Raw genomic sequence first — 25,439 nt, forward strand, 5'->3', positions numbered from 1 at the left:
TAACATTCTGACTGTCATTTCTTTGGTGTTTTTATGGAGGAACGGAAGTCATGAGTAAATGATGACAGAATTTTCATTTGTTTGCGTAAACTATCCCTTTAAAGATCTGGACAGATGCAGTAACTAAACATTTATCTGAGATCAAGTCAAGACAATGTGCGAGAAAGGAAGGAGGCAGAAAAATAACACAAAGCAGGAGTCTGCGAATTCGGACGACCTGCGGTCTGTGGTACCCACCCTGGCTGAGCATCTTTTCAGGGCAGTGTCCCATGTAGGAGCGGTGAGTGAGGGAGAGGGGCAATTTGAGGGCAGAATTCAGATTGCAGGGGACAGACTTTTGGCCAATGCTCTCCTCAGTGCTGTAATATTCTGTCAGAGGAAGAGCAGACGCCACAAAGGATTAAACAGACTGAGCGGCTCTTTACCGATGAGGCGGCTTGTAAATCCTAAACTGTGTGAAGACTAACTGGCAACTACAATGTTCTTTTTGTGAGTGGACGTCCAGTTTGATGGTGTATTAATACCCTAAGTATCAGAACACAGAGAAGGGGTCCTAAATCTAAATGTCATAAGCAGTTCTTGAGAAATCGAACTCATTTATTTTGAGAGACGATAGATCATTAAAAATAAATGTCAAACTATGCGAAACGTGTGGATTTACTGACTTTGAGGATAAGCTTTTAATAACAAAGAAAAAAGTATAATTTTTGAAAATATATAGTGTTAAACAGAACACCCAATATTTGGCCATTTTGATGTCATCATTGTCAGCTGATAACAGGTCGATTAACAGAAGCGTTAGATTCCCCCCGTATCAGTTCCAAAACCAGCCTTGTCAATTCATAATCTCTGTGATAATTTTTTTTAATGAATTTAGAGTGAATATTGTATAACTGTGTTATAAAAACTTTTCATTTAAGTAATATAATTCCGAAAAATGCATTTGCCAAGACTACATTTGTGTTATCTACACCCAGATATCAGCATCAGCCATTGCAAAACCCACTTAGGATGACCACTTGCTATAACCCAAAAATAAAAAAAATTTTTGGGCTGAAATTGGCATAGTGCTATTTTTTAGTTTTGGCTATAAAAACATTCAAATAAAAAAAAAAGAGAGAAAAGGGCAGAAACGGCTACTTTAATTTTTTTTACAGAAACGGCTACTTTAAAACCCGATTAAAGAAACAGACATGGAGAAAAATCATTGTTTATGTGAAAAGATCATGGTGTAATTACATTTAATTTAAAAAGCGGCTGATGTTTGATGACATTTTGACAGTAACCAGATTCGAAATTAGAATATTAGTTGAACTTAAGATAAAAAAAAAAAAAAAAGCACTTTCGAATGCTACAATGAGCAATCATATTCTGGATGTGTACCAAGCACGATGACTTATGGGGCCTTTCAGAGCGATCTCATTCTTGGGCTAAAGCTTTATTGAGATAAAGTGAGTAATATTCGACTTGGCGGGGCTCATGAATGTCCACTCAGCACCATATGTAGAATCAAGCAGCCTTTTCTTCAAGACTGATTTGACTAGAATATTAATCTCATGCGAGTGTGCAACATTTAAAAAATACTTTTCCACCATTACTATTTCTTTAAAAGTTTTAGCAATTACCAAAAATAAAATATAAGAGTGTACCTTTAAAGTCTAGTGTAATGACCTTTAAAATACTTGCAGTTAACAGCAGACAAAAAGAGGGAGCAGCAGAGAGCCAAAGACACAGAGATATACAAACACCACAGCACTGCAACAGCAATCTAACCTGACTTAGACTTCTTTTTCTTCTTCTTTTTCTTCAGTTTAATGCGCAAGAAATCCCTCTGCCGTTTCTCTCTCAGCCGCTCTCGTTCTTTTTGCCCTACTGTAACAAATTCAGAAATTAAAATCAATCTCTCTTAAGGTCACTGACAGATTTAAATAATATTCAAGTGAAATCAATGTGAGCATGTGCACAGAAATGGCTGGAATGAATACAATGATATCCAATACCTGTTTCCTTGGCAACCCAGTCTCTGTCATCATGCAGCGAGCGGTTGATGTGTTGGTTTTCTTTGCTCCTCTCAGCACCCAGTGTGTTCGAGCGCTGCCGGTGCATGCTGCCAGCAGCAGGGGGTGACAGAGTGTGGCCTGACTTACTATCACTTAGAGGGGAGGGTGTATCTGTGGGACAAAGGAAGTTTGTTTGATGCTGCAGGTGGGCTAATGCCAATAAATAAATAAACAATACAATTATCATTAGTACAGAATACTGGTCCATGTCGATCTGTGGATTAGGCCTTGCAGCATAAATACAATAGAATTGATCTGTTGTTATGTTGTTAATATGAATCAACAATATTAATAAGAGAAAAATAAAACCTTTTTTACTGACTGTTTGCTTGAATAATGGACACTTTTCAAATTAAATGTGTCAAAAGTTTATGAAAAAATGTCCTTTGGATAAACTTTAAGCAATGTTTATTAAATTGAGACAAATTTGAAGCTTACGTTCCATCGTTTTAATTTAATTTGTTAATATTTATTTTGTCATTAACCTTTAATAAGTAATTTCACTGGTATCTGGGCTTGACATTAAGGATTTTGAGTTCGCTTTCACTGGCCTATTCAAAAAAATGATTAAATATCAAGTTTTATTTACAAAAACAAATAAATAAAATATGTAGTATTTCAAATTAATACTGCATAAATTATGTAAATATATATATATTGCTAGAAAAAAAATGGCACATGATGCAAAATCTGATAGGTTTGAAATTCTTAACTCTTATTGATGCTTCTAAGACTAACAAAAGTCAATGTTGCCATTTCAGATATTGTTACCTCATGTTAAGTTTCAAGAATTTGCAAGAACGATGTTCAACACATCACAGAAAACCAAATGTTTAATTTAGCAAAGAATTGAAACAGAAAGAAGTACATGATCAATGTATGTATGATATAGTGACACCAAGCGACGGTTCCATCAACTGGCCCAAAAAACTCTCTCAAACTGGCTCTGGGTTAGCAGGCAATCCTCATTGTTGAGCGACGAGTATTGGTATTAAGTTCTGAAACTTTGGTATCGTAACCCAATCAACAGATATAAATGGATTAATAGGATCAACAACCTGAGCAAACCAAACACCCACACAAACAAAAACATTCCACAAACATCCCATGTAAATGCTGATAGACGAAGTATGCACTAACTTTGGGAAGCAGAGACTGTCCGGCGCCTGCGGGGTGTCTCCTGGCTGTGATTCTGTTTGTCTGAGGAGCGCGTCTGCACGCAGCGAGGAGGACTCGGGTCGCTCTGTGCGTGGTAGTACTTCATGTGGTAGTGCAGCAGAGATGCCTTGCGGAAAGATTTGAGGCAGCCTGCGATCTTGCACTTGAAGGGGTTATGGTCAAGCTCAATGGACAGGATAGGGGGTGGTTGGTTTTTGATGACCCTGTATACTGAGGGTGGAAAAGTGCAAGAGGTCACATAATAGCAGATATTTTTATAGAAATATTTACCCGAAATTAAACTGTCATTATGTACTCATCCTCAAATGTTCTTATCCAGTATAAATATAAATATATATATATATATATATATATATATATATATATATATATATATTTTAAATGATGTATCAATGTAATTGATGCTAAAACAGCATTGGTTCTAGTGTTTGTGTAGTAACTAATTTAAATGTGATAAAGGAAGTTCACACAAAAATGATAATTCTCTCCTCATTTACTCACCCTGATGCTGTATCAAACTCAAACTCGACTATCTTTTATCTGGGGAGCACAAACCAACATTTTTGAAAGAGATACATATGACAACGCAAGTCCATGGGTATGTGTACAGCGTGTGAACATGCGTAGAGCACTATCAAGTGCGAGGTAGTGTCATCGAGCTTCAAATCATAACTGCGCCAAGGAGGCATTTTGGACTGTTTATCAGCCAAAATCAATTCCGTATTGTCCACACACAAACCTATCATTTGACTTCAGAAGACTTGGAATATAATGCAAAAGTTGTTTGGATTACTTTATGGAGTTTTTTTGTCCTTTTGAAGCTTGACACACATGGTCACAATGAACACAGGAGAGATATGATAGGTGAGAAACAGAAAAATATTTAAGTCCTTTTTTACCATAAATTCTCCTCCCTGCCCAGTAGGCTATGTTGCGATATAAAAGAAGAATGCAAATCGACAAAAACAAAAGAATGTGAAAGTTACGATTTTTAGTAAAAAATACTTAAATGTTGATCTGTTTCGCACCCACACTTATATCACTTCTGAAGACATGGATTAAACCACTGGATTCCTTTTATGTTGCCTTTATGTATTTTTTGGACCTTCAAAGTTTGTGTTCTGCAGAAGAAACATAGTCATACACATCTGGGATGGCATGAGGGTGATTAAATGATGAGAGAATTTTCATTTTTTGGTGAACTATCCCTTTATTGCATGTGTGTGCATGACTGGGGGGGGTGTACTCACATGGCTCTCTGCTGTACTTGTTTGTTGTTGGAAGGTGAACTTGGTGTTTGAGTGCTGCAGCTGAGAAAGCAATGTGTCAGTTAGTACACCATAAATTATGTCTGCATAAATGTTTAATCAATTAACAGAATGAGGACTCATACCAAGCTCAGGTGTGGATCCTGCCTCTTCTGTGGGTTCTGCATTTTCTGCAGGACAAGTTGGGCCAGCCTTATTTTCAGAGGCCCCCGGGACAGATTCTGACTTATCTGGTTTGATCTGGGATCGACCATTTTTGTCTATGAGGGGATAAGAGACATCAATATCCTGTGTGCTGGTGTTGAAAGCTAATAGGTTAAATATCGTGAAGAAATACTTGGTTCATATTTAACTGAAAGGAATCCTTATTTTCACTGTGACATTTTCTTGAAAATTAAGCACATTTTCTTCAAATAAATTGACTTCAAATGTAATAAAACAAAAACAAAAAATTTGAATATAGTAATGAAAACCACCCTGTCCTGTCAAATGATTTAAAAAAGGCATCATTTTATGCCAAATATAATTTATTTTATTTTAAAATGTTTCAAATGTAATGCAACCTGGACATGTTTTTGTGAGATACACTCGATTAGGAAATGGTATATTGAGCTACTGTATAAAGGAGTTTGATATGAGAAGGACAGTAAACCTGCACTTGAATTGGCTCTGCTCCTTTTGGACGGTGGCATCTGTCCCGTTGATGCTCGTCTCTTCCTCAGCTCTGGACCACTGGGCCGTTCCATGTCTTTCCCTGTGAGAGAGACAAGCAAACAACTCAGCAAAAAAAGTCACTTGAATCATCAAGCCTGTGTCTAGCATGCCATTTGCTACACCTTACTGACTTGAGCGTAAATCATCCAACAATACATCACTTTCAATTTCAGTCCTTGAGGTACTTTCCAAAATGCTAGGTTACTAATGTTAACATGGTTAAAAATTTATCATTCGCGATAATATTTGCTATGAGTGACACACTAAGACAAACTACTCATAGAAAATTAATGTCACAATTTCAGCTATAAGAACAAAAGATCAGTCAAAACAGCCAATCCCCTTATTGGTAAAGGCACTGTCTCATTGTATTGCTCTACAATGCACATACAAATGAGCTCAACAAGCCTGAAAAACAGTTATTTAGCATGATTTAAGGTAAAGAAGCAACTTTTATGATACGTTTGTTGTCAGATTGTTTTGTTGATTTGAAATGTTATTGAAATATAATCCTAACAAACCTGCAGGGTGATTTGAGGGGAAAAAATACTTCCACATCCATGTTGATTTAGCCCATTACATCGATATGATGATCTTTTTTAGCTACAGCAGGGCAGATAAACATCAAAAACACTAAAAAGTCTGTCTATTATACAATGTTTTGTGTTATTATCAATTCAAATTATTTTTAAACATTATTTGAAAGGAATTTTTTTTTTCAGGTTAATTTAATCAAGGCCATTTTTTGCTTTTCAAATGATTTCTCAAATAGCCTCGTGGGCTGGGTAAAATGGTCTTGTTGGCCTGTGTAAAAAAGGCTCCCTTTTTAAAATAAATAAGAAAGCTGACAGAATTATTATAATAAACCGAATTATAAACATGATAAAACATAGCATGTAACTATAACATGTTATATAACTAAAGCATGTTAGTTTTCATGTTAAATTAACTACTATATGGAAAATAACATCAGGTGTGTGAGTTTTAAAGTAATGCCCTATGATTATTAATAATAAAAATATAATGCTCCTGTCTGTACCTTTAACTCAGATTTTACATTGGAAATCAAGCGTTGACCCGCCATAGTAAAAACATGACCTGTATTTAACGTATCCTGGGTCACATTTCCTTTTATGTTGCATAGCTTTGTTGATGGTTTTCAAGTACAAGGACATGAATCAAGTGAGATTGTTTTTGTTGTTGACGTCAACAACAAAAGCGGCAGGAAGTTTTCTCTACCCCCTTTTAAAAATTGAAGAGCATATTTACTCATATGAGCCCATTATTATCCCGTTTGTTTCCAAATTTTAAACATAATTCAAACAGAACACACATATTACACAGGAGGAAAGGCTCCTCATTACCATGGTTAGGTCAGTGTAGCTAGTCTTAAATAATAGTAATAATAATAAATTAATGTATTTATGAAAAATAAATACTAGCTGAAACACACCTTGAAACTTTAACTACAACTGCCACTGTTGATATAAAATGAGGTCTAATAGATTCTACATTAAGATTATTTCATACGAAACTGAAACATTTTGTCAAAATATAACAGTTACTTTTACTCATGTAAAATCCTGAAACAACTTTTTAAAGGTGATGATGTATAATGAAAAAATGTTTTAGCACATATCACAGTGTTGCTCATTTCCTCCTCAGTGCTGATGGGTTTGACTTGACTTCCTCCGTAACGCTTTAAACTAGAAAAGTCTCAGTAGAATTGAAATTGATCACATCAGTTTTGAGGTCTGTGCACTGCAATATCGAGAGAAGCCCGGTTGTTGCGCACGCACGCCAGAGATGGTTGGTTCCGTTACACTCGTGCAAAAGTGCAGATGAGTAGACTTGAGATGTTTACGAGATTATCATTAAATCTGCCTCGGCAGTCATAAATAAGTTATCACTTGGGCAGCCGCTGAAATATCTTCAATGTGAGGACCATGGCATTGCTCTTTCCCTGCTGTCCGTGACCCAGTCTGAATATACCTGCGACCCACCAGTTGAGAAACACTGCTTTAACTCACACTCAATTATGTCAGACCCCTTCGTCTCGCTTCTCTCTGAAATTTTCTCCGCTGCATGTGTGTGTGTGGCGCAAGTTGACGAGTCTGACGGAGGAGATGCGCAGGTGAGATTCTCCGTCCTATTGCATTTTTTCAGTATCGTAGATAAGCAAATGCACATGGTATTTAACCGTGAAACCGGTATACTGCTGAAACCCTACGAACGACATTCAGCTCTCGCGGATTCACGCACCTCAGTGCATGCCCCGCATAATTTATCAACAGTGCCACTGAAGTTTGTGCAAGTCTCTCATGGCAATAATGACAACATGGGCTCATAAAAGGATAAATATTAGAGGTAATAACTTTTCTACGATTTCCAGAATTATACTTTTACTTAGTGGGTCTGTAATTTAAAGTACAAACAGTTTATTTGCGTTGTCTTCCAAACCAAAAGTTTTTTTTCACCACCATGTCTTCCAATCCAAACTCACCATCTCCCATCCGACTCAGTGTCCTTCTGGGCAGTCTGGGACTTTCATCTGACACATCCTCTTTCTCTTTCTTTTCCTCCTCGCTCTTGTCAATGGCATTTTGAAGTGCTTTGGGTTTCTCTTCCTCTTGTCCTCTATTCATCTCTTTATTCTCCATTTTGTTCTCTTTATTTTCTGATTTGTTCTCTTTATTCTCTGTTTTGTTCTTGTCTTCTCCATTTTCAAGCGGTTCGGTCTTGATTTCTTCACTGGGCAGTTTTTCTTTTTGCTCAACAGATTCTGGCTCTGATTCGTTCACTTTCTTAGTTGCTGCACTTTCGGTCAATCTGCCATTCTGGAATTTTCTGGACTCATCTATCACTGGGCTGTCCTCTTCATCCTTCTCTGATCTGCTCTCTCCATCCTGGTCAGAGGTGCTGTGTCTCGATCCGTTATTTCGGCTGTTGCCCTTCTCCTTGGGTTTCCATTCTTTCCCGTTCTGGTCACCCCGCTTCCGTGCCTGCTGATTTTTCTCACCATCAGAGCTCTGTAGAGAACAAAAACTAAATTATTAAACCTGATTTCTCAATGAACATCCTGGTTTAATCATTACTGGAGTTGAAGGAGTGTCGTCTCACCTCCTTGTGGAAAGGCTTCACTTTAATCCCCTTCACGGTCTTCACAACTCCATCAAAAAACTTCACTGTGTAGAACCCTGTGACAAAAGCATACCTTTTTATAATGTTAACACTTTCATAAGGTAGCATTTATCTATAATACATATCATATACAATCCGATATATACAATCTACTGTGTATATATATATATATATTTGTGTTTCAATTGAAGGTCTTTTTAAAAGGAATAGAATATAACTAATTGTCACATGCAGCAAGTTCAATACAAGATACGCTCCATAGACATTTTTTCCAATCTTCAGTATATAGGGTAATGAATAATGTCAATTACAATAGAAAATAATTCTGACTCATCCATTAGTGTAAGAAACTAATAAATTGCAGTAATGCACTTAAAATGGTAGTCTATGGGGCAAGGCATTGTGCCAGAAAAAAACGTAAAATTAGATCTGTCAAAATTATTGCGCTAACAACGCATAAATTTTCTTAATCACGATGGTAACACATTTACCAATTCCGACATTTTATGCAGCTCCATGTGAGTTCTAAACACTGATATAGGGCAGAACCATAGCAGTGTGTCCAGAGGGGACATTACACTGATGTACACACCAGTAACACAACAGCAATTCAGTGTTTATGAACCATTGATGGAGAAAGGGCCTCTTACAAAACAAACACAGATGGGACTTGTGACAAAAATAAAGAGCTCTGGGTTCTTTGTCATTTAATAACCACAGAAGCACGTCAAGTCTAAACAATCAGCTAAAAGCCAACAACACAATAAATGGCACTGATGATGGACCGCTGTGCAGCTTGGAGTTCTCCTGTGGAAGATCCTTCAACATGCCACTCAAAGTTCAAACAATGGGATTACCATGGTACCATATCTTAATGTATATACGTTATATAAAAAGTCTAATACCATGTTTTGTTTTTTGATAGTGCCAACAATATGAACCACCCTAAAAGACCTATGGCTATCTTAGAACTGAAGCCAGGCCTACACTATCTCTGGAGCACACAAGTGTGTGCGAGTTCAGCAGGCTTCCCGATATTTGTGCTCCAGAGAAAGGAGAGCGCAGAGCGGGATCACTCGTGCTACTCTATCCGTCTTCTCTCTATATCGCGGCGTAGACCACATAACTTACGTGACCCATTTAAATTCTACTGAGAAGTTTTTTTTTTAATCTTAAGGCACTATGGAGGAATCAAACATCTTGAATGGAATGGCTAGACAGCCCAACATTTCAAACACCACTGACGAGGAAATTAGCTACATGTGTCATTCGCTAAACTAAAGGGTTATTAAACTACACAACATCACCCTAACTAAATTTCTGATTGAAACAAACCGGCAATGTTTTCCTTCAGATATTCTCTATAGAGATTAATTAATTCATTAATGAAAAAAAAAAATTAAGGAGTAGGAATAAACATATTCACTAAAAGTCCCACCTCAGTAAGGTGGTGTATTCATGTACAGTCAGAAGAATACTTGTATTTTATTTGTAAATGGCAGCATAAGAGTATCATCACCTGAGTCTTGTAATACATGAACCACCTGCTGTCAGGACCTCCCCTGTATCTGCAGTAAGTACATAATCTCAATACAACAAACTCTTCATGTTCTAACTACACTCAATATAAGCTTTAAAATAAACAATTATCTACGGTTCTCAAAACATGTCCAACTTTACAGCTAAGGTGTTAATAGGCAACAAAGCTTCTCAGGTTAGTCTGCTCAGGTTCTTCCATCGATGGATAGACTCAACAAAATAACTAGAATGCTAATATTTGACCATCATCCTGAAACCCAAAATCATTAACGGATAGGTGGGGAAGAAAAATATCACCTCACTATAATTCTGTGATCATTTGTTCAAGTTTCTGTCATTTTTAATGCTGCGTTAATACATAAAATAACAACTGTTTATGCTTAATTAGAAGGTCCACCCACATCGCCCTAAAAACATCATGGGACTCAGGAATATTGTGCATAGAAATAAGGTGTTAATTAAATCAAGACTGTTTAGTTTGATGTCCCATAGCATATTTACCCCAAAAAAATAAAAGGCAAATTTAAAATGTTCCAGATTTTCAGATAATCAAAAATAAATTGTATATCTAATGTATACATAACATGCAACTACATAATTGTGTTAAATATGTAATAGAGCTGTCGGAATTAACGTGTTAACACATGCGATTAATTAAAAAAAGTTTAACATTTTTCTTAATCACGATTAACGCAGTTACTGTTAATACAACCTATACACATGTTAGGATGGGTGGAACCTTTCTAATGGGTCTGTCCTGAGTCATTACACTGACACACACCAGACACCTTATACCAAGGTGAACCTACAAGCTTGGCATAAAAAAGCATAACACTGCAGTGTCATATACAGTCTATGTGTGGTACTGTCTTAACACAATGGGCTAGTTGATGCCCTGACATAAATCATGGCTTCAAGATTGCTGTAGTTCTTTCAATTAGTCAACCTCCCACTTAGACTTTGGGAAAAGTTTAATGTTACTTGAATTGGTGCTATTTCAGAGCATTTCTATCTTTATACTGTGGAAGGCCTTGTTTGGAAAATGCTAATAAAGCATTATATTGTTACATAATGTTTTGTTTTCTTTCCTCAGATGAAAATAAATATATTTTGTCAGGAAATAAAGTATATATAGTGTCAAATTTCAGCACTTTCAAAAATCTGCGATTCATTTAAAACAAATAAGCGATTACAAATTTTAATCAACTGACAGCACTCATATTAATTAATTGCAATTATGTAATAAACCAACTTCACGTGTATGACCCAGGAAAAACACAGCTAATAAACATTGTTACATTTTGTGTTGTTCGGTCTTAAATAATTAAATGCATGTAGACATATGATATATATTCAAATTTCAGCACTTTCAAAATCTGCAATGCTGATAAAACATTGCAAATTCAGCATTATACGCACAAGACTAGCAGAAAGTTTGAATTTGAAAAAGCCACCGAAATCATGATATTGAAAATATAACTATATTTAAATATTTTGTATGAATTCACCTTCTCAAACCTGAATTTCTAGGTGGATTCTCACAAAATATTTTCAAATGAACAAAACAGCAGAATTTTACCAATACATCAATTACACTAAAATTCAAGCTCTGATGAATTTAATTTGACACAATAGACTGTTTACATAAAGCAAAATACACCACACAAAATAAAAATGGTAAAGATTAACCAGTTTTATTGTATTGAATCTATGATATTAATAAGCTTTGCCCATAAGTTTGGGAGTACACACCATCTTTGCCACGGGACAGGATCTTAGCAGGGTAGTACCGACAGTCTGACCAGCTGGCTAGAACTTTCTGGTTGACATGAAAGCCCTAAAAACAAATGATGAAAAAAAAAAAATGATCTTGACACATTATTATGACACAGACTGTAACTTTGCCCATGCTGACTCAGCAAAGTTTGAGACAAGTACTCACTGTTGCCGTCTGCCATTCAGGGAGACCTTGTTTCCTCAGCTGGATTCGTTCCACTGGTCTGAGGTACGGACTGCTCCAGTCAAACCACTCATCGTAACGATGACTCCACTGCCTGTAGTGGATCAGAACCTTCTCGTCTTCATAGTCTATCTTCTCAATACTAGCTGCATACCTATAAATAGAAAAGAGATTATTTTTTTTTTTTAAACAATTTGTTTCAGATTTGGGAAGGCTACTAATCACACCACTTTATAAACCTTTATGTGGTTGTTAGAGGAAAAAATATGGAAATATTTTACTTTTAATAAACTCAAACGTAAAGTGTTTTGATGTATAAAATACTTTATTCTAAATCAGTTTAACTTGCAGTGATGACAGAGTTTTATACACCATGCCAGCTTGTATGGACATTTTCATGGCACAATCAGGTTAAAATTAGTCAATTTAAAGTAAAAAAACCTTTATAACATGTTAAAAATCTGAATAATGATAGATTAAGTTGTTGGGAAACATTTTGATTCCATTTTGTGTTGCTAGAGGTATAGAAATTACAAACTTCATCTTTAAACTGAAAAGTACAAAGCTTTACATTTGCAGCATCTACTAATAATGACGATTATGCCTTTTCAGTGATGGATTTTCAGTAGCGGTGGGTAAAAATATGGATTTTCCGATTAATCACGAGCATCATTTGAATGATCCAAGTATTGATTCTTAGATCCCAAGATTGATATTTTACTTAGCTGCAATTTAATGAGATAAATTGTTTACTTTGCATGTGCAGCTCGCTTCAAATATGAGCAGAGCATCAGTGAATGTGTGAAAACAGTGTTGTGCCAATGCCGGCTGCACCGCATGTAGCTTTTAAAGCCCCACCTTGGCTCATACAGAAAAAACACTGTCAAGAGCATTGCTCTGTTAGTCGCAGATGACAGTGAACAGAGCACAAATACTTTGTAACACGAGGCACACACATAGTAAATACTTAATTAAATAGCTGGCTTTTGCAGCTTAATAATCAGTCATGTAGCGCCTGGCTTTTCTGGACTGAAAAGCTACCGTCATCATACAGAAACACTTGAAAATAAAAGCTCAATTTAAATAAAAAATAAAAAAAGTATGATAGAAATATATCCCTATTGACAAATTATGTAATATTCTGTGATGCTCAGTTACGCAGCACTTTATTTGACAAAATATAACTCCAATGCTGTGAAGTTCTGGATACAAGCACTTCATTTTAGAGCTGCACGATTTGGAGGAAAAGTCATATAGTGATTATTTTGAAAAATATGGCGATTTGAACTGCGATTATGATAATAAAAGTATCAATGTTAACATGTTCAACTGCCAAAATGCTATATTTGAGTCCTCTTAAAAAGAACCAAACTGAGAACTATTTTTTTTTTTTTTTAATTCACCCACAAACAAATAAATGAAACAAAGAAAAAATATTGTCTCATCATATTCAAATAAGTAGGCTCATTAAAAATATTCTCTACTGTACATAAGATAGCCCTGAAGAATGAGCCTTTATGTCACAGAGTTGAACTGATAACACATTGTTGTAATTAATCTTAAAGTGAAAGTTTGGTTAGTTTTTCACCATTTAATTTTTATTTATTATATTTCATTTAACAATGCATTATAGTATAATATCTAAACATTTTATATAGATTTTAATTTTGTTGCATGTTGGTAATATTAGTTCTCCTTTCACTTATTGCCACTGGGAGTAGGGCAGGTTATCGTTCCAAAACATATCGCTATTTTTACTTTTTCGATACCAATTTTATGAAATCTGTTTTAACAAGATTACAAACATTACCTAAAAAAAAAAAACTTAACTCACCCTAACTGGGAGAGTAATAAGGGCAGATGACAGGAGAATGGAGGAATGTTTCTGGACTCTACAGGTACCATTACTGTTTGATCAGCAGTCATTTAATAAAGATGTTTGAATTATATCCCATCTTGTATTCTGCATTATTATACATGTACATTCTTTAAAAATGACCAAAATGTCCAAAACTAATGATAAAATAACATTTCTAAAATGTATATGTTTGTTATTTGCTGAAAATATGCAAATAAATTGTGAAACATGTATAAATACTGAGCCCTAATTTTAAGTAAGCAAAATGCACTTTGCTTATATATATATATATATATATATATATATATATATATATATAAAATAAACAAGGTGGCTCAGATGTTGCACTATGAGAGGGAGTAAAGCATTTGAATTTCAATCAGCGTTGATAAAAGAATGAATGAACGTAAGCAGAGGAGAGACACTGACCAGTTCTTCAGGCTGTCCCGAGCCTCCAGCTGCGCTCCCACCTCGAACGTGATCCCACGCCTGTGAGGAGGGGTCTTTGACATGCTGTTCACAACTGTTCACCAACCTAGAAATCAGGAAAGACATGCATAAGTTGTGCCCACATCATGAGGTCAGAAGCAACTGTCATGGATAGCACAACCTTATCAAGATGCTCGTAAACAAACAGTCATACTGAAGTCTTAGCTGTATCATTGCCTAAATATAATAGGGATGCAATTTATGATGGTGACCATATTCGTCTTTTTTTTTTTTTACCTTAATTTGTACTAAATATACTAAAGATTTCAATGCTTAATTTTACTTTAAGCATGTAACAATTTTGATTAGAGTATTACTGTTATTTAAACAAAACATGCATACTCTAACAAAATAGATTTATAATATTTGCCAAAATATAAAAATGCTTACTAGAGGTCGACCGATTAATCGGCCGATTTTTTTGCATTTTTTACATAATCGGCATTGGCCAATATCCACGCATATCAAGCCGATTATTAGGCAGGCGCATCTGTGGGCAGCCTAGTGTTGTTGTGGAACACGTGTTCGACACACGCTGCCCCTAGAGTCATTTTCCAGCAGAGTGAGCAGACCTCATCCAGTGCCTAAGGAAGGAGCTAAGTTCCTTGGAGAAAACAGTAAGGGTTAAATTTGTATAACTTCTTTAGATTTAATTAAAAACTTTTGATATGTTACTGCCAACTTCAAGAAAAAAACGTGACAAACGCGATAGTTGACATGACGTTCGGCTACTTGGGATATTGATAGCGTAGTTGAATTTGCATTATCACAGCAGAAGGGTTGCTATCATGTCACAATAAGTAAGCAACAATTTTGCAATTACAGACAGTGAATCTGAGACTTTTATTTGTTCTGTTTGTGTGTCTTATATTTGAGAGGGTTGTCACTCAATGCAGATAAATAAGTAATAAAAATATACCAATGCAGTACAGGCTATTGAAGGACTGGCTTTGGTAAGCTCGGACGTTATCGGTACTGGAGAAATTAAGAAAATACATTCTTTATTGCTATAAAGAGCAAGTTATTTTATCTCGCCAGCCATTTCTATGTATAATAATATGAAACCATTTGTCTGTGATGCAATTTAGCTATTGGCAGTCAGAGAGAGAGAGAGAACTCGCTCACGCGGTGCCACAGCGAGCACAACACGAGCCCAGCTAAATGAGTGACAGAACTAAACATTCAAACGTAGCCTGGTTTAGATCTGTGATTATTAGTCTGATTTTATTTTAGATTTCGCCTTCCAAAGATTATAAAAATAATATTTATACATAAGCCACATTCTGTCTAGCACAACTTCCTTCCCTTCACAGCGGTGCACTGACATTTCTCCCTAAAACTCAAACTTAACGTCAGAATCAGCACGATCGGTGACTGTTGTAAAATGCTACTGTTGCTAAATTGCGGGACGTGTTTAATAATAAAAAGAGCGCAAGAGATACCGTTCCCAAGGCGGCGCGTGCTCCGAAACACACCGCAAAGAGACGAGCAAAGTGTAGGCTACTTTGGGTTTCATGTGCGCGTCTAAACGATCAACAATACACAAAAATATGTCAAAACGACAGGCTTGGAGATTCACTTAAACACAGTTTATGTCTTAAAGAGCAACATGCAGGTTGAATTTATAACTGAATTAATACTTTATATTGTCTGCAGAGGTCTTTTAAAAACACATATGTAGAAATTACTAATGAAATCTCATTTGACGTAGAGATTTTGATGAAAATGTGCTAGGCTCTGGAATACGCCTTTCCCGCTATCAACGCGTCATATGACGTAGGGCGAGGCAAACAAAAGAGCTCGCGGTCAGCTCTCTCATTGTTGGGTGTTGATGTAGTTAGAGCAGTACAGAAAGTTTTAGAGAAGCCATAATGGTAAATTATTGTGTTTGTGCTGGTTGCACGAATTCCAGCCTGTCAGGACATCGTGTCCATCATTTTCCTTCTAGGAAAAACAAGGCTTTTCGGTCTTGAGTGCGTTTTGTGCAGGTGAAGAGAGCAGACTTCACTGCCGCGTCTGTTACCACACACTCGGTCGCTTGTGGCGCATTCACCGAGTTTCACCTGCAGATTTGTTGGAGTCTCGGATGGGATTTCGGAGTAAGGACCACGTGAGGCTGATTACCGATGCTGTTCCCTCGGTGCACTCGATGGAATCAAGTCCACCGTCAAAGTGTACACCGGATTTTGGCGCGGGCTGGACTGGAGGACAAAGTGCTAACGTTAGCAGACATTCTGTGCAACGAAAACGACGACTTAGCAGAGTAAGTCTTACTTTTAATTATTTTAACTCTTAATTTGCTCATAATTATAGGCCAGTGGGTCATCATAGGCATGTTCGTCCACACCGGAGAACTCGGTTTCTTCATTCGCATCCATTGTAACCTGAGCTTGAACTTGACCAGACTCCCTCGCCCATCGTCACTTCCGGTTAGTGCTTTATAGACGCGGAAGTTATTTTATCACAATTTATCTCAAAATATCGTTAATGGCTAAATATATATTACTCCAGTTCAGAAAATCTAGTTGTTTTATCATCAACATACACTATGCTATATAGGGGTGTCCAACCTGCATGTTGCTCTTTAAATGGACGTAGTTATGGAAATAGTTGGGGAGAAAATATGCTGCATCAGGAGCCTATTAGATCTGAACTCGGTCTTAAAGGGGAAGCGGTCTATTAAACATGACGATTGAGCCATTACTGTGAATCAAACAACAAAAGGCAAAGAGAAAATCACTTACAGCTCTTGAATGAATAACTTCTGCATTAATAAGCATTAATCTATGATAAACTATGCAGTGTTTTACAATTGATTACTTTATTAGATTTCTTTTTAGACCACACCTGAACAGTAATGTTAGACCTTCCTGAAATAAAAATATATATATAACAAAAAGAACCGTTAAGAATACCGTTAAGTACTGGATCGATAAGCAGTATCGGTAAGATAGTAATACCATTAAAACCTTACCGATACCCATCCCTAGTTATGCCTGTGCTTCTCTTGGATGCTCTGAATATTGGATTACGTGTCTGGATTGCCCCTTAATTAAAGCTGCATTTGGATCTCAACCTTCGTGTCTCGGAGCAGTTCGTAACACCTGCTTTGTTTATTTAATATATTTGTTATACATTATGTTTTTACATTATAAATTTTTAATTTTAAGTGTACAAGTGCAGATTGGTCAAGTGTTCAATAAATGTATTTGTTGAGAAATGTTGTCTATCTTAAGTAATTATTTTTGTTACATTTTATCTTTCAAATAAAAGGTTCAAATAAGAAGTTAAAAACAAGCACATATCGGCCAAAATAAATCGGCAGCATTAATCGGCCATCGGCCGACCCGGATTTCAAAAGATCGGCATCGGCCTGAAAAAAACCAATATCGGTCGACCTCTAATGCTTACTGCTATTGTTATTGGACAAAATATCTTTATTGTGCATCCCTACTAAATGTATGTAGAGTACATTTACTGCATATTCATCAAATTAGCCTATATTTTAAAAACCAGACCAAAACTACAAAATTCAAACCAATGCTTGACCAATAAAGTTATTAATGAATCATACAACTACTTGAATTCACAGCGACTATATTTGTGCGTATTTTCATGGATAATTTGATTAACACTAATTATCTACCTGTACTACATGTGTAATTATCTTGTAGAGCTGCTAATCAGTATACTAGCAAATAGGGGTGCACCGATTGATCGGCCATAGATCTAAATCGGCCGATCTTCATCTTAAATCTGTGATCAGCAGATCGTGCCTAGATTCAGGGCCAAACTTTTTTGCAGCACATAGGGAATCACCCATACACTGCTACTCTAATGAATGAGCCCTTGAAGCATGCAGTGACTACATTTACATGGACACCAGAAAGCTTATTGCTAGAAGCAGCGATCCCGTTTACATGCATTGTATAAGCGGTGTACGCTTTACTCCCATATACAGATCAGTAAGCAGCGTTGGGCCTCATGTGCTCAGATAGGAGACAAAGGCTGGCCTACACAAAGTAATAAAGCCTGACTGAGGCCTGCAGGAACACTCAAAACCTGATAACACAGAATCAGCTGCCAAAATCAAACAAAGGGAGTCCAAACAGAATACAGATCCCATAAAGCCTTGCTCACTTTACACCTAGTTGTGAAATTCTGAAGGATAGAACTCTCAACTCCTATTGGATAAAATGCACATCACAACACGTCCCTCAACCATGATGCCATCGAGAGTATAAAACCCCAGAGATTCCTCCTAAGCCTTGCTTCCAGAGACAGCATGCGCCATGTCTAGTTGCAGCCCTGCTTCTCCCAGGTGTAGCCTTGTTGCCCAAGGAAGTAATGTACATATATGAACTTTGGCAATTTTAACTCCATCTCACTGGACAAGCCGAGATTTCGGTTTTCCACTGAGCATGCGAACGGATCCAAAGGAGACCACTGAGCAATCTGCGTCTAACCTTTTGCCTGCAGAAGTGAAGAAAAATATTTCTCTTCCTTCTTCAACAGAGCAGACTTCGCTGATATCTCCGCCAACCTGCCGAGAATCAGCCGCCATATCACCCGCAGACAGAATGAGGAAACAGCCTCTTGTCAGCACCAGAGCTTCGAGAAACCGAGTCGAAGTCAAATGACAGATGAACACACATTCTACCCGCGTCCTCACGTGACAAGAGGTTTACGTCTGGGCAGAGATAGATTATTATAATGTGTTATTCTTGTGTATTAAGGTTGTTTCTTGTACAGTTTAAGGACCGCCGAGTCTGCTCATTGCTGCTAATAATACTCAAGGTATTAATGTAAATTACTGTTACCATGAATGAGATTTGCTGTGTTGTCGTCCAACAACGTTGGGCTGTTTGTGCATTTCCGCCATCGCAGGTTAGATGGCACACTTGAGTTCATACATTAAAGAACCAACGACCACGGCAGACAGATTACATGCCGTTCACCGCGTCTGAGTAAAATCACTAAAACCTGCTTCAGTGCAGTCACTCTGTTCTCTCTCGTACTAACCGCACACACACACACAACCCCTCATAAACATACCCACACATACATTTGGTAGACAGATAACTTAGCGACAGAGCACAGCTTTGTCCCTACGTTATCGTACCAGCAGAGACACGTGTTAAACTGGCAGACGCCATTAACCAGTCCCTCCGCACACATTCGTGGCCACATTCTCTGGCCGGAAAGTATATTTTGTATATAAGTGTATTTTTCACTAGGTTATACTTTTGCGCAACTCATAGAAGAGGTGCTGACCACTAAGAGAAATGCCAGTTTCGGAGTTTTTAGTAATTTACATGATCTGCTTCCGTATTATTTGAACTTTAATAAAACTATAACGCATTAAAAATAATTGCTTTGAAGATGTAACTCCAGGGTATTTCCTTTAAAGAGGCTCGACACACAAGTTTTGCTTCAGCAGAGTGGCAGCACAACGAGAGGGCTTCTGTATTGACTTATTTTGTATTTTTGCACTATAATTCCTACATACTTTGTGATCTACATCATCTGAAGCTGTTTGGAAAGTTTAGAGTGCATCTGGACTGACTCCGCAAGCTGCAGTGCTGCTTTCACACGTCATCATTACAAGTTTAATGTGATCTCATTTTATGGTAAATGAGATCAAACGACTATTCGACAATGGAATTTGTTAATTTTTTTAATTATCGATGTATCGTTTAAGCCCTAATCGAGAACCATGGAATTTCACTGGTATCGGTACCAACTACTAACATTTTGGTACCATGACAACACTATTTGAGGTGCAAACGCTAATCCATCCTGTATGCTTTCCGGCAGCATTGACACTTCACCCCTCAGCCGTCAATCAACCACTGCACTAAAACAAGTTCAAACATTGCTGATCTGAAAATTGTAAAAAGCAGATACACATACACGAGAGATTCATGGACCTTCTTTAGTGTGCATGTCTGATATTACCACTAACCGGAAGTACAAAAACTCAAAGCTCCGTTTTAAACAGGCAATCCACTAAAATAACAGACAATTCAGCTTGACATGTTGCGTGTGCTTGTGCGTCAATTCAATTTCAACGGTATCTGGGACAAACAGCCCGCAGTCTTTTTATGCGCTTTCTTTGTCTTCTCTGACTTTGTTTCACTTTATTATCATTCAGTAACACACTGACATAGTGTGTCGTCATGAAACAGAGACCCTCCCCTCCAAATCCGAACACAAGTGGTCACAGGAGACACATTTAAGTGACTAGGTGTATACAGCGATGTGTCTCACCTGACATCTTAATACCAGGAGTAAACGGTGTCAATATTTCATCAGTCACTCATCCCAGCGCTATTCTGAGAGGATCCCAATTTAAATCAGATTAATGTTGGTCGCAATACTACTCATAACAGATATAACAGTTTAACCTTCAACAATGGCACCATGTCTTCACGCATTTGCTTAATAATTAGTTATTTGTGATACAACAAAATGCCAAAGGAGGTAACCAAATCATGGGTACTAATGATTTCTCACCTGAGAAGTTTTGGAGCTTGTAATGGATATACATTTCTTATTTTTGAACGTATCTCTGGTGTGTGTGATGTGTACAATGACCTTTGATATTGACAACAGAACAATTAATAAAGTTTTCAATGCAAATAAATGTTAGCAATTCACAATTAATTTTACTGTGTGTGGCATAAACTTCTAACTGCAGCATATAACTTGAAAAAGTGTGGCAAAGAGCACTTTAAAAAAATCTGTATCTGGTATCAGCCCCTAAAAGCAATATATTACTATTGTTATTACTATGGTAAATAATTATAATGACATGCTGGCTACTACATTTACCACAGACACTGTAAAATAAAGTGTAACCATGATTTGATTCTTGAATGCTCTCCTTTAACATTAAAGAATGAATGCATTACTGGATTTCCACTACAAATCCATGGGAATTCTGTAGTTCAAAGCAATCATGAAAACTGTGAACTCTGCTTGTCACACTCGCTGTGAACCTAGATCCACTTTCACTTGGCTGGTAGCGTGACAAAAAGCATTCAAAATTAAATCTAAAGATGAATCTGAAATGTTAAGATTTTGCTGTCAAAAGTGGAATAATAAAAAAGTACAATTCTTGCACATAAGATTCCTACGAAATAATAATCCTGTTTAAATGTATCAGATTAAGGACTGGCATCCACTCTTCATCATAACGGGTCTTCATCATCACCATCAAATGAAAGCACGTCATCAAACACGTCGCTGTAGTTTCATAACTCACTGTCTTCATAAACCCGCCTGAGCTGCGCGCGCATACCCCGAGCTCGTGTCTGTCCTCGTGGGCAGACAGAAATTTCCCTTTAGGGGTCCATACATTTAATACGTCATTACCATTGAAACCCAGCACATTAGGTTAATTCAATGCATTCAAAAACTCACGAGCCGACCCACTTAACGGTCTCGCGCACAGACAGGAGGCTGAGCGCGCGCATGACGCGCACTACGTTTCCTCCTCGTTGTTTACCTTGTCAGGCCAGCGGCTCATCCCTGCCATAGCGAGTCGCATTTGTTACAAAAACATGACAGTGATTTAAGGTATGCGATTTACGGGTAGAGGGGAAAACAATATTAAAGCGTATGACCTTTCTATCTTTCACAAAGGTCCACGTGAAATCAGGCTATTGACTTTTTCTCCACTTCGCATAGGAAGAAAACGTGGGTGAAGCGTTGTCAGCGAACAGCTGTGTTTCGTTCTAGATAACAGACAAACGAAATAGTCTGCAATACTCTCTGCATATCATAATGTGTTAACCTCTCAAAGTAAAGTTCAAGCAATATTATTGGAATTTATAGAGCTAATTTGACATTACATTGTTCACTGCTCCTCTACGACGTTCAACAACAGCAAACTCTGTGATTAGTTCAACCCCTGACTGACGCGGATCTCAGCGTTCTGATTGGGTTACGCACCTGTCAATCAAACAATGATTCTCAGAGGCCTCCTCTCGGCCTACTCCTTGCTGCATGGTGCTCTCATAATAATGACACGGGGATAAAGGACAACTTGAACTAAAGTCCTCTAGCTATCGAAGAAGCCTAATCATGCATTTATCGCTATCTACGTAATGCCTTAGCCTGTTACTGCCAACATTTTCCATAATGCACCATTTCGCAAAATCACTTTCATGGGTCCCGCTAGCATCAAACAGAGGAACAAATGCATGGAGGCAAGTTTCGTTTTAACAGAACAGCATCATCACATAAACATTATACAATTTCAAAATAACAACAAACATATCGTCTACAACAATTGGTTGTTTTTGCAATGCATTATCTCAGCGTCGCTTACCTTGTTCCTGATAAATGTATTCCGATAGTAAAGAAAGCAAATCCACGTGCTTGAAGAGAGCCTGAAGCCGCATGCTTCGAGTGCGCATCCACGCAGTTTGTTTTCTCCGGTGAGGCCGGTGGCGCTCACGAGGGGGAGTCTGTCTGCGCATGCGCGGATAGAATGTTCACCGTCTCGATCAGTTACTGGAAGTTTCCTCATAACATGACCACATTTCTCATAATAACTTGAAGTTTTAGACATTCAGTACATGATATTTTTTTAAACAGAACAATACTCAATCTGTAACAGAAACATGTTTAAATATAAATGTATACATGTATAAATATACGTGTATAAATATATCTCAAAACATCGTTTCATTTGAACTCATGAAATTATTAAATTGTTAATATAAAACTATACAAAATGTCACGAAACTGACAGGAAGCTAACATTTTAATTATTTAGCCTATTGTCGAAATAAAAACTTAAGAAATTATACTTAGAATGTAATATTTGTATTCAAGTTGGTCTCATGTGAATTGAAAGTATGTTAACCCATTCGTCATTATTTTCAAACGAAAGTCCAAAGAATTTTCTAAGGTGTATAAATGTATTTATTTTCAACAAGTTAATTCGATTTTTCTTTATTACTAGGGACAGTTACACCACCTTGAATTTTGTTTAATGAAATAATAATAATTTTACTTCCATAATCTTGGTAACGCTACCTTACAATAAGGTTTCATTCATTAACAATAGTAAATGCATTAGGTATCATGAACTAAAAATGAACAATATATTGTTTACAGCATTTATTAATCATTGTTAATGTTAGTAAATATAAATATAGTTGTTCATTGTTAGTTTGTGTTAGTTTATAGTGCATTAACTAATGCTAGCATAACTTTGATTTAAAAACACATTACTACATGTTGAAATAAACATTAACTAAGATTAATAAATGCTGTAAAATGTCATTAGTTCATGTTAACTAATGTTATTAAAAGGTGCACTTAGTAATTTATTCCTCATTAAAAAAAGTTTAACACAAAGACATGAATTGTAATTTTGCAATATACAGGTGCTGGTCATATAATTAGAATATCATCAAAAAAATTATTTATTTCAGTAATTCCATTCAAAAAGCTTGGATATTATATTTATTCTTTACACACAGACTGATATATTTCAAATGTTTATTTCATTTAATTGTGATGATTAAAACTGACAACTAATGGAAATCCCAAATTCAGTATCTCCGAATATTAGAATATTACTTAAGACCAATACAAAAAAAGGATTTTTAGAAATGTTGGCCAACTGAAAAGTATGAGCATGTACGGCACTCAATACTTAGTTGGGGCTCCTTTTGCCTGAATTACTGCAGCAATGCAGCATGGCATGGAGTCATTCAGTCTGTGGCACTGCTTGGGTGTTATGAGGTTACTCTGATAGTGGCCTTCAGCTCTTCTGCATTGTTGGGTCTGGCGTATTGCATCTTCCTCTTCACAATACCCCATAGATTTTCTATAGGGTTACGGTCAGGCGAGTTTGCTGGCCAATTAAGAACAGAGATACCATGATCCTTAAACCAGGTACTGGCAGCTTTGGAACTGTGTGCAGGTGCCAAGTCCTGTTGGAAAATGAAATCTGCATCTCCATAAAGTTGGTCAGCAGCAGGAAGCATGAAGTGCTCTAAAACTTCCTGGTAGATGGCTGCGTTGACCTTGGACCTCAGAAAACACAGTGGACCAACACCAGCAGATGACATGGCACCCCAAACCATCACTGACTGTGGAAACTTTACACTGGACTTCAAGCAACGTGGATTCTGTGCCACCCCTCTCTTCCTCCAGACTCTGGGACCTTGATTTCCAAAGGAAATGCAAAATGTACTTTCATCAGAGAACATAACTTTGGACCACTCCAGTCCTTTTTGTCTTTAGCCCAGGCGAGACGCTTCTGATGCGGTGTCTTGTTCAAGAGTGGCTTGACACAAGGAATGCGACAGCTGAAACCCATGTCTTGCATACGTCTGTCCGTTGTGGTTCTCGAAGCACTGACTCCAGCTGCAGTCCACTCTTTGTGAATCTCCCCCACATTTTTGAATGCATTTGGTTTCACAATCCTCTCCAGGGTGGGGTTATGCCTATTGCTTGTACACTTTTTTTCTACCACATCTTTTACTTCCCTTCACCTCTCTATTAATGTGCTTGGACACAGAGCTCTGTGAACAGCCAGCCTATTTAGCAATGACCTTTGTATCTTGCTCTCCTTGTGCAAGGTGTCAATGGTCGTCTTTTGGACAGCTGTCAAGTCAGCAGTCTTCCCCATGATTGTGTAGCCTACAGAACTAGACTGAGAGACCATTTAAAGGCCTTTACAGGTGTTTTGAGTTAATTAGCTGATTAGAGTGTGGCACCCGGTGTCTTCAATATTGAACCTTTTCACAATATTCTAATTTTCTGAGATACTGAGTTTGTGGTTTTTCATTAGTTGTCAGTTATAATCATCAAAATGAAAAGGAATGAACACTTGAAATATATCAGTCTGTGTGGAATAAATGTATATATTATCCAAATTTCACTTTTTTAATGGAATTACTGAAATAAATCAACTTTTTGATGATATTCTAATTATATGAACAGCACCTGTATATAGGAAATCATGAGCACTCACATTAATGTAGACTGCAGTCATATCAGTAATCTTATAAAAGCTTTTGCCATGTTAGAATCACATGACCAGCTGAATACCTCTGAATCATTCACTGATTAAAGTAATCATGACTGACTGTGAATATTACATTTCTACAAAGGCATCTGAAACTGAAAACTATTGATTTTAAATGATGCTGCTGCCAAACCACTAGGTGTCAGTATAAGTCCAAGATGACACAAAGACAAAAGAT

General features: G+C 37.0%; 1 protein-coding gene across 4 annotated transcripts in view; it reads right to left on the bottom strand.

The window, feature by feature from the left end:
* The window catches only part of LOC127619305 (PHD finger protein 20-like), a 32,648-nt gene extending 9,980 nt beyond the window's left edge, over positions 1-22,668 (bottom strand). The window contains exons 1-13 of one of the 4 annotated variants that reach the window (XM_052092174.1): positions 22,544-22,668; positions 14,149-14,254; positions 11,844-12,015; positions 11,654-11,738; positions 8,342-8,418; positions 7,725-8,250; positions 5,160-5,261; positions 4,633-4,767; positions 4,490-4,549; positions 3,201-3,449; positions 2,001-2,171; positions 1,774-1,869; positions 238-369 (exon numbers count right to left, since the gene is read on the bottom strand). In XM_052092174.1, the coding sequence (XP_051948134.1) occupies positions 238-369; positions 1,774-1,869; positions 2,001-2,171; positions 3,201-3,449; positions 4,490-4,549; positions 4,633-4,767; positions 5,160-5,261; positions 7,725-8,250; positions 8,342-8,418; positions 11,654-11,738; positions 11,844-12,015; positions 14,149-14,231 (1,888 nt within the window). In that variant the 5' untranslated portion in view covers positions 14,232-14,254; positions 22,544-22,668. Of the gene's footprint in view, positions 1-237; positions 370-1,773; positions 1,873-2,000; positions 2,172-3,200; positions 3,450-4,489; positions 4,550-4,632; positions 4,768-5,159; positions 5,262-7,724; positions 8,251-8,341; positions 8,419-11,653; positions 11,739-11,843; positions 12,016-14,148; positions 14,255-22,543 lie in introns of all 4 variants that reach the window. The other 3 variants (XM_052092173.1, XM_052092176.1, XM_052092175.1) reach the window with 3 other exon arrangements.
* Positions 22,669-25,439: the final 2,771 nt, after the last annotated feature.

This window comes from Xyrauchen texanus, chromosome 25, assembly GCF_025860055.1.
Source record: "Xyrauchen texanus isolate HMW12.3.18 chromosome 25, RBS_HiC_50CHRs, whole genome shotgun sequence".
NCBI lineage: Eukaryota > Metazoa > Chordata > Actinopteri > Cypriniformes > Catostomidae > Xyrauchen > Xyrauchen texanus.